Genomic DNA, 13,712 nt, shown 5'->3' with positions numbered 1-13,712 from the left:
TGGGTAAGATGGAGGGTCAGAGAAAGAGAGGAAGACCCCCAATGAGATGGATCAGCCAGGTGGCTTCATTGATGGTGTCAAGTGTGGCAGCGGTAGTGAGGTTGGCCCAGGATCTGACATTGTTTCGTTCTGCTGTGCATGGGGTAGCTATGAGTTGGTTCCTACTCAATGGCACCTGACAACAACAACAATATACATTTTATAGAGTAGTACTCTGTATGATATGTGAATACCAAAAAAAATTCTCCCAGTATGTGTGTTCTTTTATTACTCTTTTGGTGAAAACTTTTGATGTACATAAGTGTCTAATTTTTAGGAGGTGCCAGACATCTATTTTCTTTTTCTGTTTGTGTATTTTCAGTTGTTTGAGAGTGTATTTGTGCTGTGTATCAGAGCCCCTAAGTTTGTCCCTGTTTTTTTATTGATGATCTTTATAGTTCTGGGTTTTACATTTAGGCCTTTAATCCACATTGAGTTCATTTTTGTATATGGTGTGAGCTACGGTTCTTGTTTTATTATTCTGCAAATGTATTTCCAGTTTTGCTAGCACCATTTGTTGAAAATTAACTGACAATAGTGAGTCGATGGCTTTTTGTTGTCTCTTCTTGTTCTGTAATTCTGATCACTTATAAGTTATTCCTCTTCATGTTGCCCCAAATAAATCTTAGGCTTTCTTTGGATTTGATCATTGTTTTTCCTATGTATTCTTCTGTTATAGTAGTGTTAGGGTCCTAGTGTGGTGCAGTGCAATAAAGCACTGGACTGCAAAGTTGGTTTGAACCACAAGGTCAGTGATTCAAACTCACCAGCCCCTCCTCTAAAACCCTATACAGGGTTGCTGTGAGTCAGAAGTGACTCAACGGCACTTAACAACAACATAATAGTACTGAGAGATTTGTCTTCAATCTCACTTGTTTGGGCTCCCATTGTTTTGAATGTATTCCTTTGTTCTTTGAATTTATTGTCTATTTCTGAAATCTTAGTATTAATTGCCTGGATTTCTATGTGCCACTTTAACATTGTTTCAAAATTTGCTTTAATTTTGTGTGTTTGGTCTTGCAGTGTTTTCCTAAACTCTTCTAAAGTTTTTTCTGTGTTCTTATTTTCCGCAATCGTTCAGTCAGTCCATTGAAGGTACCTAAATATTATTTTGAATACTTTCTCAGGTAGTTCCAATTCTTTTTCTTCTTCAGAAATGTTTTCTGGTTCTGCATCTCATACATTTGATTGAGCCACACTCTATTTTTCCTTTTTCTTTTTCTTTTTTTTTTTTTGTCTGTTGTCTCTGGGACATTGTGGTGGTGTTGTATTTGTATTTAAATGATGACTGCATGTTGATGTGTTTTTAGGCTGTCACCATCTATCTCTTGTGACTGTGATTAGAATATTGAAGCATGTGAACCATTTTCCATTCACTGTTCAGTTAAGTTTGGGTTGGTTGATGTCTATCATTGATCAGTTGGTATAGGAACTGGTATTGGTTCTTGTCCAGCTGGTGGAACTACAGAAAGTATGGTTGTGGCTGGATTGTATGGGCACAGTTGTTGTCTCCATTTGGGTGGTACAAGAGGAGAAAATTCACACAAACAAGAAAGCAAAACAGGAAATTCTCAGCAGGAACTACTGAGTGATCTGGTGAAGGAAGAAACCAATGAACTATCTTCCTGACAGAATGAGGTCTCCCGGGGCACCAAGTGCTTGGAATCCCATGGACTTACCCCACGTCTCTGAGACCAGGTTGTTTTTATGCGAATCTGGGGGCGGCCCTGGCCCCGGGCTCCCTAAATCTCGCTGAGGGGAAGCAGAGGCCACACCAAAGACCCTTCGGCATCCCGAGTCCCCAGATTGCTGGCTGGAGAGAACTTGAACTGTGAGACCTGGGTCAGAGAGAAAGTGCTCTTTCTTTTGCACCCAGAGAGATTGGGGACTCCAGGGAACCTTGGATGCCAAGATGTGGCTGGTGGGGAAAGCCTACCCCAGGCAGGTAAAGACCTCCAGGTGCCCAATTGCTCATCTCGATTTCCATGAGAATGGCTAATTTCTGGCCACCATGTGGAAGATCCCTCCTGAGCCCAGCGAGGAGAGTCCGAAGCCCCACCCAAATCCATTCTCATGCGGGTCTTGGAATATCAGAGGACACAAGAAGTGCAGCACACCATGTGGACAAAGGGCTGCATGACCACAAGGACCGAGGAGCACTCCATGACTTCAGTCACTTTTCGAACCCACAGAGTGTAAAGTCAGTTTTGGGAGCACTGAAAACCCTGGGCAACGCTAGGTTCTTTTGGCATGGAGACAGGCACCCCTCTGCCTTGTCACAGAGAAGAGAATTTCACCATCTCCAAGCATCTAATTCTCTGAGGAGAGTAAATAGGAGAAAGAAAACTGGAGGAATGTGTGGTGGTGTGAAATCTGCGATAATCCTTAAAGAGGAAAAAAATGCTTTCCTGGAACCCCGACGTCAGCCTAAAATTAACCGGCAGAAAGAACCTTTTAAAATGCTGGCGCAACAATGAAGGGGGACAGAGGGCACCCAATTCAGTTTGCAGAACGTATGAAAAATAATGCTTTCTTTATGACTTAAAAACCGTGATGGCCTGAAATCTAAGTCATTCAGAAGATAGGGGGAACAGATTTTTTTTAATTGGCAGAATATGGGAGTTTTGAAATAAGAAAGTCAGTTGTTAATTCCGTCTTATTTTGCAATAAACTTTTAGTTGACCCCCTCCCCTTTACTCTAAATGAAGGTCTGGTCTGTTTACTCCAAGGATAGGAGTGGTTGGGAAGAGAGATTTGTTTTAAAGCTGAAAAGGGGGGAAGGCATGGGTGGGTGAGCTCCACAAAACAAAGCAACAACTAAAATTCTTGTCACTGTCTTCTGATTGGCACATTTTTATCCCCTACTTCCACTCCATCCTTATGCTATATAGAGAGAAAAGTTAGGAAAAGAAAGGGAAAATAGATTGAGAAGTAATCTTTAGAAGGACTTCACCCCAAAGAATATCTAATTCAGTCCAGCAAAAATGGAGCCATGTTGCTTTCAGCATTCCTTTAATGTATTGAATTTTTAAAAATTTGAATGTTAAAAATGCTACCTGTAAAAAAAAAAAAAAAAAAACTGCATCTAATGGTAGATAGAAATGTTTGCCATAAAATGAGTATGTATCTCCTTCTTGCCCATAGTTATTCATCATTAAGATTTGTAGTCAAGAGTGATGAGCACAGTTCTTCTGTTGCTGATGAAAATATCAAAATCTCTTCTGGTGTTGAAACTATTCATTCAAATTTTTTTTTTCTTTTATTCCTCTATATTGGTAAATGTTGTTGTTGCTGTTATGTACTGTGGAGTCGGTACTGACTCATAGTGACCCAGTACAGGGTTTCTGAGGCTGTAAATCTTTACGGAAGCAGAATGCCTCATCTTTCCCCCATGGGACAGCTGGTAGTTTCTAACTGCTGACCGTGAGATTAGCAGCCCAATTCATAACCATTACCAGAGCTCCTTTATATTGGTAAATATGTTGTGCCATTGAGTCAGTTTGGTTCTAACTCATAGCCCCTCTGTATAGGGTTTCTGAGGACCAGCTGATGGGTTTGAACCTCCAACCTGTGGTCAACAGGCACAATAGCTTTGATGCTAGCAACCAGTTAATAAAGATGAGTACGGATCAGGCTGTGAACCGCAATGTCAGAAGTTCGAAACTACCAACTGGAGAAAGATGAGGCTTTCTGCTCCTATAAAGATTTATAGCCTCGGTAACCCTGTACAGGGTCACTGAGTCAGAACTGACTCCACGGAACATAACAACAACACTCTTCCTCTAGAGATGAGTTGTAGTCCTGGTGTGACTGTTGACCACAGGTTGGAGTTCAAACCCATCAACGGCTCCTCAGAAACCCTATACATGGGGGGCTATGAGTCAGAACTAAATTGACTCGATGGCACTTAACAACAACAAGAAAAGATAAATTGTTTGGTTTTACCCATTATTGAAGGGAGGGTGGTAGCTCTGTAGGATAAACACTGGACTAGTAACCACAGGTCTGTGGTTTGAGCCCACCATGTGCTCCAAATGGGAGGCTTTTGGCTCCTGTAAAGATTTACAGCCTCAAAAACCCTATACAGCGCCGCTCAGTGGAACTGATTCAATGACAATTAACAACAACAACCCTCCACTAAACTAGCAGTTGATGTACAACTAAGTTAACTTCTGAAGAGTTGAATGGTTGCACAATGTCCCCACCCTGCCCCTCCTCTTCTGCCCTGTTTGCAGTTTAGAGCTTGAAGTGCCCTCCAGAGGTCATCAGATCTCTTGCCTCACGGCAGGCAAAGTATATCTTTATTTTACAGACGAGCCAACCTAGGCCTTAGAGATAACATGGCTTGTGTGGGTCATACAGCTAGTAATTGCATACTTATTAAATAAAAACAGAATATGATAAGGCAAGAAAAAACACAGGAATCAAAAGATGAGAACTTAATGATATTTAAAAAAAAAAAAAAAGATGACCGAGGACATCTCCAGCTTTTATTAGAAGAACTAGAATGCCATGAATAGCCTTGAATATAGCAAGGCCTGTTAGCTGGAGAATCATCACTAATGGTCTCAAGTCCTAGAGACCTCTGGGGATAGGAATCCAGCACTTGAATTCATCTGTGTTCACATCTATGTTCAAAATTGCAGAACAACAACTGTTGTTTTTTTTAAGAGCCATGGAGTCGATTTTGACTCATAGAGACCCTGTGTAGGATTTCCAAATAGTGACTGGTGGGTTTGAACCCCTGACCTTGCACTTAGATGTCCAGGTGTACAGTGCCACACTAGGATTCCCATTAGCAGATAGGAAAGGTGATTTTCTTTTATTTTTAACAACCCTGCCAGGATCCCAATGGAGGCTAAATTTCATGGCAGTCAGATTTCAGATCTGAGATTAAAAATTTGGGTGTGAGACATACAAAGCCACCACACCTTCACCAGATTATTGAGCATTGAATATAGATCTCAATAAAAGTCTCTAACAATGATCAGAAATAATCATGTCATTCAGTTGCTTAGTCTGAGTCAACTATTTGGATTCAAACCAAGCTTCACATCTTACTCTCTGTAGCGCTCAGGGCAGGGTGCCTAGTCTTCATGTACCTCTATGTATTTATCTGTTATATGAGTATAATAAATAGTATCTACCTCAAAAAGCATATGTTGACAGAGAACTTCCAGAGGTTATAGCCAGATTCAGAAGAGGCAATGGAACGAGGGATATCATTGCTGATGTCCGATGGATCTTGGCTAAAAGCAGAGAATATCAGAAAGATGTTTTTCTATGCTTTATTGACTAAGCTAAGGCTTTTGATTGTGTGAATCATGACAAGCTATGGGCAACAGTGCAAAATATGAGTATTCCTGAACACTTAATTGTGCTCATGTGTACTGTACATGGAGACTGTACATGGACCAAGAGGCAGTTGTTCGAACAGAACATGGGAACACTGAATGGTTTAAAATTAAGAAAGGTGTGCGGCAGGGTTGTATTCTTTCACCATACTTATTCAATCTGTATGCTGAGCAAATAATCTGAGAAGCTGGGTTATATAAAGAAAAATGTAGCATCATGATTGGAGAAAGACTCATTAACAACTTGCAATGTGCAGATGATACAACCTTTCTTGCTGAAAGTGAAGAGGACTTAAAACATTTTCTGATGAAGATCAAAGAGCACAGCCTTTGGTATGGATTACATCTCAATGTAAAGAAAACAAAAATCCTCACCACTGGACTAGTAAACAACATTCTTATCAACAGAGAGAAGATTGAAGTTGTCAAGGACTTCATTCTTCTTGGATCAACTATCAACACTCATGGAAGCAGCAGTCAAGAAATCAAACGATGTATTTATTGTATTAGGCAAAACTACTGCACAAGACCTTTTTAAGTCTTGAAGAGTTTGAGGACTAAGGTGCCATGAGAGTTTCAATAACCTCATATGCATTCGAAAGCTGGACAATAAAATAAAGAAGACAGTAGAAGAATTGATGCTTTTGAGTTTGGTATTGGAGGAGAATATTGAAAGTACCATGGGCTTCCAAAAGAACCAACATTTCAGTGTTGGAAGAAGTGCAACCAGAGTACTCCTTGGAGGCCAAGATGGCCAAACTTCGTCTCTCATACTTCAGACATATTGTCAGGAGGGACCAGTCGCGGGAGAAGGATATCATGTGTGGTAAGGTGTAGGGTCAGAGAAAAAGAGAAAGACCTCCAGCGAGAGGATTGACAAAGTGGCAGCATCCATGGTGTCAAGCGTGGCAACAATAGTGAGGTTGGCCCAGGATCGTGCAGTGTTTTGTTCTGCTGTGCGTAAGGTCACTGTGAGTCAGTACCAACTCGATGGTGCCTAACAACAACAACAAAAACCTAAAACAAAACAAAACAAAACAAAAAAAAAAACCCAGAATATACAATTAAGAAAACAATAGCATAAATAGAAAAAGAAGAAGAAAAAAAAACCAAAAAACAGGCAGCAATGAAAAAACAACAACATAATAACCAGAAAGAGAAAAAAGGGAAAGAAAAATTGAACTATAGAAGACGAAGCTAAGAGAAACAAAAAGGAAGAAATTTTGAAAACACTAAATAAAGCAGGGAGACAGAAGATGAAAAGACAGAGTAGAGAGTAAAAGAAAGATCACAAGGAAAAACAGAAGAAGAGGGATAAATGAGAAACAGAATAAAAGAAAAATGAAATTTGAGATAGAATTAAAATCAAGGGAAGGGAAAGTGAAGGAGATGAAAAAATAAACAAAAACAGTAAAAGTAAAGAAATAAAAACAAACAGAGCAGTGCAACTGCTGTACCCTGAGAGGAGAAAACTCTGGGGGTGTCCTGTCAAGCCAAGTAGCTCAAGCGGTGGGTGGAGGGAGGATGTGACAGCCAAGTTCCCAGCCCTAGATGGAGTTCCTATAGGCCTAGATGGTTTCTATGCTCAGGACATCCAATTTGTAAGTACTTTGTGAAGCCCATTAATGTAGCTGGCTTCAGTGTTCCTTAAAGGCAGCGGTTTGTGTGCGTGTTTTTGTTTCTTTACTTTCATTGTTTCATTATTTTTGTTTGTGAAGTTGAAACAGTAGTTTGAATCGGGTTCCAGTTGTGCCACCTTGATGTCTAGATTCAGGTGGGCTCAACTCCAGACCTACAGAACCCACAGAGCCACCAGACCAGCATTAGTATAGCAGAAACCCTTATAACCAGACAGCATGACTCACAGCCACGAAGTTCCAAACTCCTAGAAAGCAGGGTCTGTATGGGGGCTGGATGAAGGTGGGAATCTGTCACACTTCTGGTCACCAATGCCTGGTGTGAATCTACTCCACTGTCTGCTTTCTCCAAAGCTGTTCACAAAAGTTCAAGATAGCCATGATGGGTCTTGCTGGCCAACCATTCAACAGTCATTCTTCTTTACATGACCCTGCTCAACTTTTCCTCTCATTTTCAGTCCACTACTCTAAACGTTCCTCTGAAGCTCAGAGTTCCAGGATTATCTGTGTTTGTTTCATTTGGTCTCTCATTTCTTTGTTGCATAGGGTCTTATGTGATACTTTCGTCTAGTCTACCATCTTTCTAAAAGCCAGGGAACCTTTGTTTTTTAAAATAAAATAGAATGTGTATCGCACACATTTGCAGCTATGAAAAACAGCAAATATTGTTTTCCCCTTCTTTGAGGTAGATGGGGATTAACTGTACAGTGTGGAAATCTGATAAAGGCATAAGAACATGACTTTCATTTAAAGCATGCCCTTGATTGGAATAGTTGCAGAACAGAAAAGTGTTTCTTTCTCAGGTTTACAGCTGACATCCTTCTACCACTAAGTTTGATATATAGCCTCTGTGGTTAAACCAGTCTCTCTTTGACCAGTAAGCATGGTGTTTCTCATTTAGCATTTTTCTCCCACTCTATCCAGGATTTTCTAATGTGATTCCTTTCAAAACAGTTGGTAGTGGTAGCCAGACACCATCTAGTTCATGTCTAATGGTTCTTGTCACGTGGTTCTTTAATACTTTGACCTAATTTTTTCCATGTGTCTTTGATTTTTTTCACTCTCCTTTGGACCAGGAGAGACACATTACACAAGTCTTTAAGAACCCAGTCACTATTCAACAAAGTAGGATGTAGAATATTTCTGGATTGTTGTATTAATTGACTTGGATGGCCCACACGAAACTATTGTCTGAGCCTTCAGGTCCAGAGACTAATTCCATCAAGGTATTTTGGTTATGGCTAAGAAATTTACATTCGTTTATCTCCTGTATGCTGTACTATATTCATACATATATTTCCAACATATGTGTGTCAGAGCTTAAATTCTAAGCACTTGATTGTGAAAGGCTATGTTTTATAGTGGAGTCCTGGTTTGGTGCTGTAGTATAAGCATTACACAGCTAACTGCAAAGTCAATGTTTCAAACCCATAAGCAGCTCGTCAGAAACCCTATATAGGGTCACTATGAGTCAGAACTAACTTGAAAACACTTAATGGCTCAACAGCATGGTTTACAATGGGAGCCCCAACTCCATTTTGAGTCTTGGCATAAATTCATAAATAAGTTCATTCTGACTATTAAATGGCCACATAAAAAACTTTGTCCTCAGGCAGAGTAAATTCCAAAGTGGATTACTAGAACTACCCTAAGAGAACCAGTCTTACTCTCAAGGACTTGCCAGAGCATGCCATTAGTGAATATTGGGATACCAGGGCCAAATGGTCATAAATCATACCCTACCAAGGTGGTCAGAGGGCCGCAAAATCAATCCAGTAAAATTTTCTAATCTGCAATAGTGTATATATCCAAATCATAGTCCTTTTCCCACTTTTTGTTTATTTATTTGCAACTTTTTATTGTGAATTCAGTGAAAGGCTACAGAGCAGATCATCAGATTTTAAAAGGAGCTCTGGTAGCGTAGTGGTTACAAATCGGGCTGCGAACCTTAAGGTCAGTGGTTCGAAACTACCAGCAGCTCCGCGGGAGAAAGATGAGGCTTTCTACTCCCGTAAAGATTTACACCCTCGGAAACCCTGTACAGGGTCGCTATGGGTCGGAACCGACTCGACGGCACTAAACAACAACAACAATCATATACTTTAGAATAATGCACTGGAGACCACAAAGTTGGTTTGAACTTCAAGTTCACCAGCCGCTCCTTGGAAACCCTATACAGGCTAATTTATGAGTTGGAACCTACTCTACAGCACTTAACAATCATATACTTTGTTTCATTACATGGTTGCAATCCCCTCCATGTACCAACAGTTAACAGTATGTACCTCTATTCACTTTATCTGTTGCATTCTCCCTGTGTCTTTCAATATCTCCATCTTTCCTCTGCTAACCTCCCTCTTGTATATTGCTTACCCTGTCACCCATGTTAAAATTTTTATCAAGAAAATACTTCTTAAGACTTTTTACAACAATGGTCTCATACAATATTTGACATTTTATAATTGACTAATTTCACTCAGAGTAAAGTCCTCCAGATTCAACCATAATATTACGTATTTACCAGATTCATCTTAATTTTTCAGCATTTACAAAGTAGTCCACTGTATGTATGTACCAAAGTTTATTTATCCATGCTTCTGTTGATGGGCATTTAATCTTCATTTTTTTTATATGTCTCTTACAGACAGCATATTGAAGAATCCTGTTTTCTTATCCATTCTGCTTTTCTGTGTCTCTTGACTGATACATTTAATCCATTTATATTCAATGTAATTATCAATAGGTATGAATTGATTGCTCTCAATTTTCTGTGCACGGCTTTTGTTTTTGTTTTTGTTTGTGTGTGTGTGTGTGTGTGTGTGTGTGGTGCTGCTGGATTCTTTGTTCCACATAATTTTCTATAATGAGTTCATTTTGTTTGTGGGTGCTCTTGTCATTTTTATTTTTGTTGTGTTAATGTTTACTAAATCTTTCTGGTTTTCCTTTTTTTAAAATTTTGATGTACAGGTGCATTATTTTTCTTTGAAGTTATCCTGTAATTTATTACTTTTTCCCTGCTTAAAACAGCTTAAACATTTAAAACTTTATCTTGAAATCTATTTGAATTTCTTCCCATTTGGAAGTTCTGTATCTACACTATTCCCTCGTTTTGCTTTGTGGTTGACTTCATTATACATTGACATTTCCATTTCCCTATTTTCAATCTTGTAGCATGGTTCATTAATCCTTTTGTTTTCCTTTAAGTACTTTGTTTTCCTTTAAATACTTCTATATCTGGATTGAGTTCTGGGTGGTGTTGTCATGTATGGTAATTTCAGGTTGTTGTCTCCTGTTCTTGGACTGTTCTCAGTTCAAAGAACACCCTTTAGCAGGTCCTAGATAGAGTGCAAAATAAATGTGGAACAAAACCCAAATTCATAAAAAGACCAGTCATACTGGTCACATAGAGATTGGCAGAACCCCAAGATTATGGTCTTTGGTCACCCTTCAGGCCTGGGACTGAACTCGCCCCTCAAGACTCAACCTTCAGCTAAGCAATAGATAGGTATATAGGGGGACAACAATATTAGTGAGGTGCTAATGTATGTTCTTAGGCTCTCACCATCTCTCTCTCGTAGGTGCTGTGAGAAAATTGAAGCATGTGCACCATTTTCCATTCACTCTTTGTTGGATTGGGTGTGGTTTGGTTGATGTCTATTACAGAATGGTCAACCATTCGGGATCAAAAGAGCAGCATTTACCAAAGGACAAAGTTCAGAAGGGCAGGGAGAGAAGGAGGAATGAAGACAAGAAACAGGAGGAAGTAGGATAAGTGATGTTACAATGAGGGAATTGCAATTGAGATTAAACAAAGATACGATATGTTGACTATAAAACTGATGATCTCTATAAACCTTCACTCAATTCATAATAATTTTCTTTTTTTTTTTAATGAATTAAGGACTTTATTACAAAGATAATATGCCATCTTGTTGAGATAAAATAAAAAATACCCAAGAAATTCTTACAAAGAGATTCTGAATAATTCTTTTTTATTATTATTTTATTTAAGGTTTTTACTGTGGATTGAGTAAACATTTACAGGGCTGATCATCAGTTTTACTTTCAACAAACCATACACCTTGTTTCATTACAATGATTATAATCCCCTCCATGTACCATCAGTTACCAGTGTTCTCTCTATTCACTTTAGCTTTTTTAAAAAAAACACTCAGGCATATACAATAATTTACACCACCAAAAGGCACATTCTGCAATTCTGCCTCCTGGCCACCATCTGTTAATCCCTCATTTCCCATGAATCTAGAGTCCTCAGCTGCTGCCTCTCTCCATGTCTCCATCTCTGCCCCATCTCTGCCTCCATCTCTGGTGTTGCTGCTTCTTGGGATAAGGTCTCTCATTCTGCTGGTGCGCTTCTCCTTTGATGATCCTAGGGTTCTTTGTTTCTGGACTGTAAGATTAACCAACCACTCCCCTGTTTTTGTTACAAAACTTCTACCTTTACAATTGTAAGAGTTGCAAATAGTCATGCATAATAGTTTTCTTGTAAAGAACAGAAAATATCTCTGGAGGAAGGAAAGCAGTTGAAGACATATTTTATTTGTGTAAAAATACAGTAATTGAGAACGGATTGATAGTTTGTCATTGCTAAGGGTCATCCAATCTGTTCCAGCTCATAGTAAACGTGTTTAAGATTTCTGAGGAGCAGCTTGTGGGTTTGAACTGCCAAGCATTCAGTTAGCAGTACAGTGTTTGTCCTACAGAGACACATCAAAAATGTAGAAATAATTCAATATGCTGACTTTTGAAGACCATGATTAAAATATCAGCTAAATAGAACTTCTGTCATATAAACTGTGAGGTGATAATATATAACATTTAAAAGCTTGTAAAGTAGATTATATTTCACTTTAACATGAAAACGTATCAAATATTATTTTTATCAAATACTATTTACAGCCTATGAAACTCTTTGGAGCAGTTCTACTCTGTCCTATAGGGTTGTTATGAGTCAGAATCAACTCAATGACATTGAGTTTGATTTTTGGTTTAAGAGACATTAATCTAGTCCATCCCTCACATTTTAAAGCTGAACACTAAAATTATAAATGACATTAGGTTAGTATTAGCTGTAAAGGAGATAGTGTGGAGCCACCTTTGTCTTGACAACATTTGTCTTAGATAATGAAAGAAGACTGTTTCAGGAATTAAATACTGTTTCAATAGGAAACCACATGGAAAGAATGCTTGTATCAATTTTATTCATAGAGTTTCAATAGGTCAGTATCTATAACCTTACAGTTGAACTCTAAGAAAAGGATTACATTATGTCAGGGGAAAAAATAACAAAAAGCTAAAATAGCTTCAGATGATCCTACATTGGAGATGAAGTTCAGATGAGTGCAAAAGCTATTTAGGAGATAGCTTTGGTTACTGGCAGGATGTAAAGGCCATGGCTACCCCTCTTTTTCTTTATAGAACTCGTCCAATATCACATAGTCCTGATGCCCAACCCCATCAAAATGGTTGTTAATGGCTCCTGAACTTGCAAAACAATGTTTAAGTCTCATTATCTTGGAAAAAGAGAACTTTGTAAGCTTATCTCAAGATCTTATTGTGTTATATGTGCTGTCTACATTTTTAAAATGCCCTGGCATTCAGCCATGCTCTTTTTTTGGTGCAGTGCCGTCAGATAAGCAAGACCGGTTTGAACAAGGTTGCTATGAGTCTGACCAAGTCGACCGCACTTAATAGCAACAACACAAGAAATTTACAATAGTTCCCTTTCAATTAATTATTTTATCTTACTATTAGACTGTCCATTCACCCATCTACACTCTCCCTCTTTAAAATTAGGTCAAATTATTGTTAACCTGCCTTCCAAAATTGGTTGAATAGGTATATTAGGTAATAGTTATGCAGCTGGAAATTATTTCATGTGATAATTGATACCTGCCATCTGATGTGATTTCTTATCAACACTGGCATGGAAGAGAGGGGAGGAAAATAAAGGGGGAGAAAGAATAGGGTAAAGCTACCCATGAGGTAAAATGTTAAAGGAAGTTAAATCTGGGTAAGGGTTAGGTGAAATTCCCAGAGCTGTTCTTATTCATTTGAACAGCTTTACTGTGGTGGGGCAAGCAACACTACTTACAAGAACAAAGCATGTGAGGGTTGAGCAAGCGTACCCCCACCCACCCCCATCTTCCCCTGGACTCTGCCCTCGCTCACGTTGCCACCACGTACTCAACTTGACCGCTATGACCTCACAGGGAGGATCCCAGCCAGTCCCACAGAGCTCCAATGTGGGCGGCAACCGGCAGAGCCTTCGGCTGGCGACCTGGAGCAGGGGCAGCAGTGTCTCTGGGCGTCTTGGGACAGCCTGGCCCCTGCAAGGCAAGGCCCCTGAGCACCGGGCTCTCCAGGCAGCACAGCGGCCATGAGCCACAGACACACAGTCAGTCCATCATGTCTGCTGGAGCGCCTTTCTCCTGCCTTCACCGGCCCTCCTCTCCGCCATCGTCCCCTTCCACCTACGCCTCCCTCCACCCCACTTCCTGCTCTCAGAGCTCAGATTTGCCAACTCCACACGTCAACACTCCTCCCACCCTGCGATCCCAGAGGACGCCCACTACCTGGTATCAGGGCCAGCGCCAGAGACTGTCTGCTGCAGCAGGACAATGACTCTAAATCACATCCACAAGGAGCTCCTCTACCTGAC

At 39.8% G+C, this 13,712-nt stretch overlaps 1 protein-coding gene across 1 annotated transcript in view; it reads left to right on the top strand.

The window, feature by feature from the left end:
* LOC102831410 overlaps positions 1 to 13,434 on the top strand; it is a 43,428-nt gene extending 29,994 nt beyond the window's left edge. The window contains exons 2-4 of the mRNA XM_006871315.1: positions 1,845 to 1,984; positions 2,072 to 2,234; positions 13,113 to 13,434. Of these exons, the coding sequence (XP_006871377.1) occupies positions 1,845 to 1,984; positions 2,072 to 2,234; positions 13,113 to 13,434 (625 nt within the window). The remainder of the gene's footprint in view (positions 1 to 1,844; positions 1,985 to 2,071; positions 2,235 to 13,112) is intronic.
* Positions 13,435 to 13,712: the final 278 nt, after the last annotated feature.

This window comes from Chrysochloris asiatica, unplaced genomic scaffold (genome assembly GCF_000296735.1).
Source record: "Chrysochloris asiatica unplaced genomic scaffold, ChrAsi1.0 scaffold00167, whole genome shotgun sequence".
Taxonomy (NCBI): domain Eukaryota; kingdom Metazoa; phylum Chordata; class Mammalia; order Afrosoricida; family Chrysochloridae; genus Chrysochloris; species Chrysochloris asiatica.
Note: the sequence above shows the minus strand (reverse complement) of the source record. Positions and strands in the feature narration are given on the sequence as shown.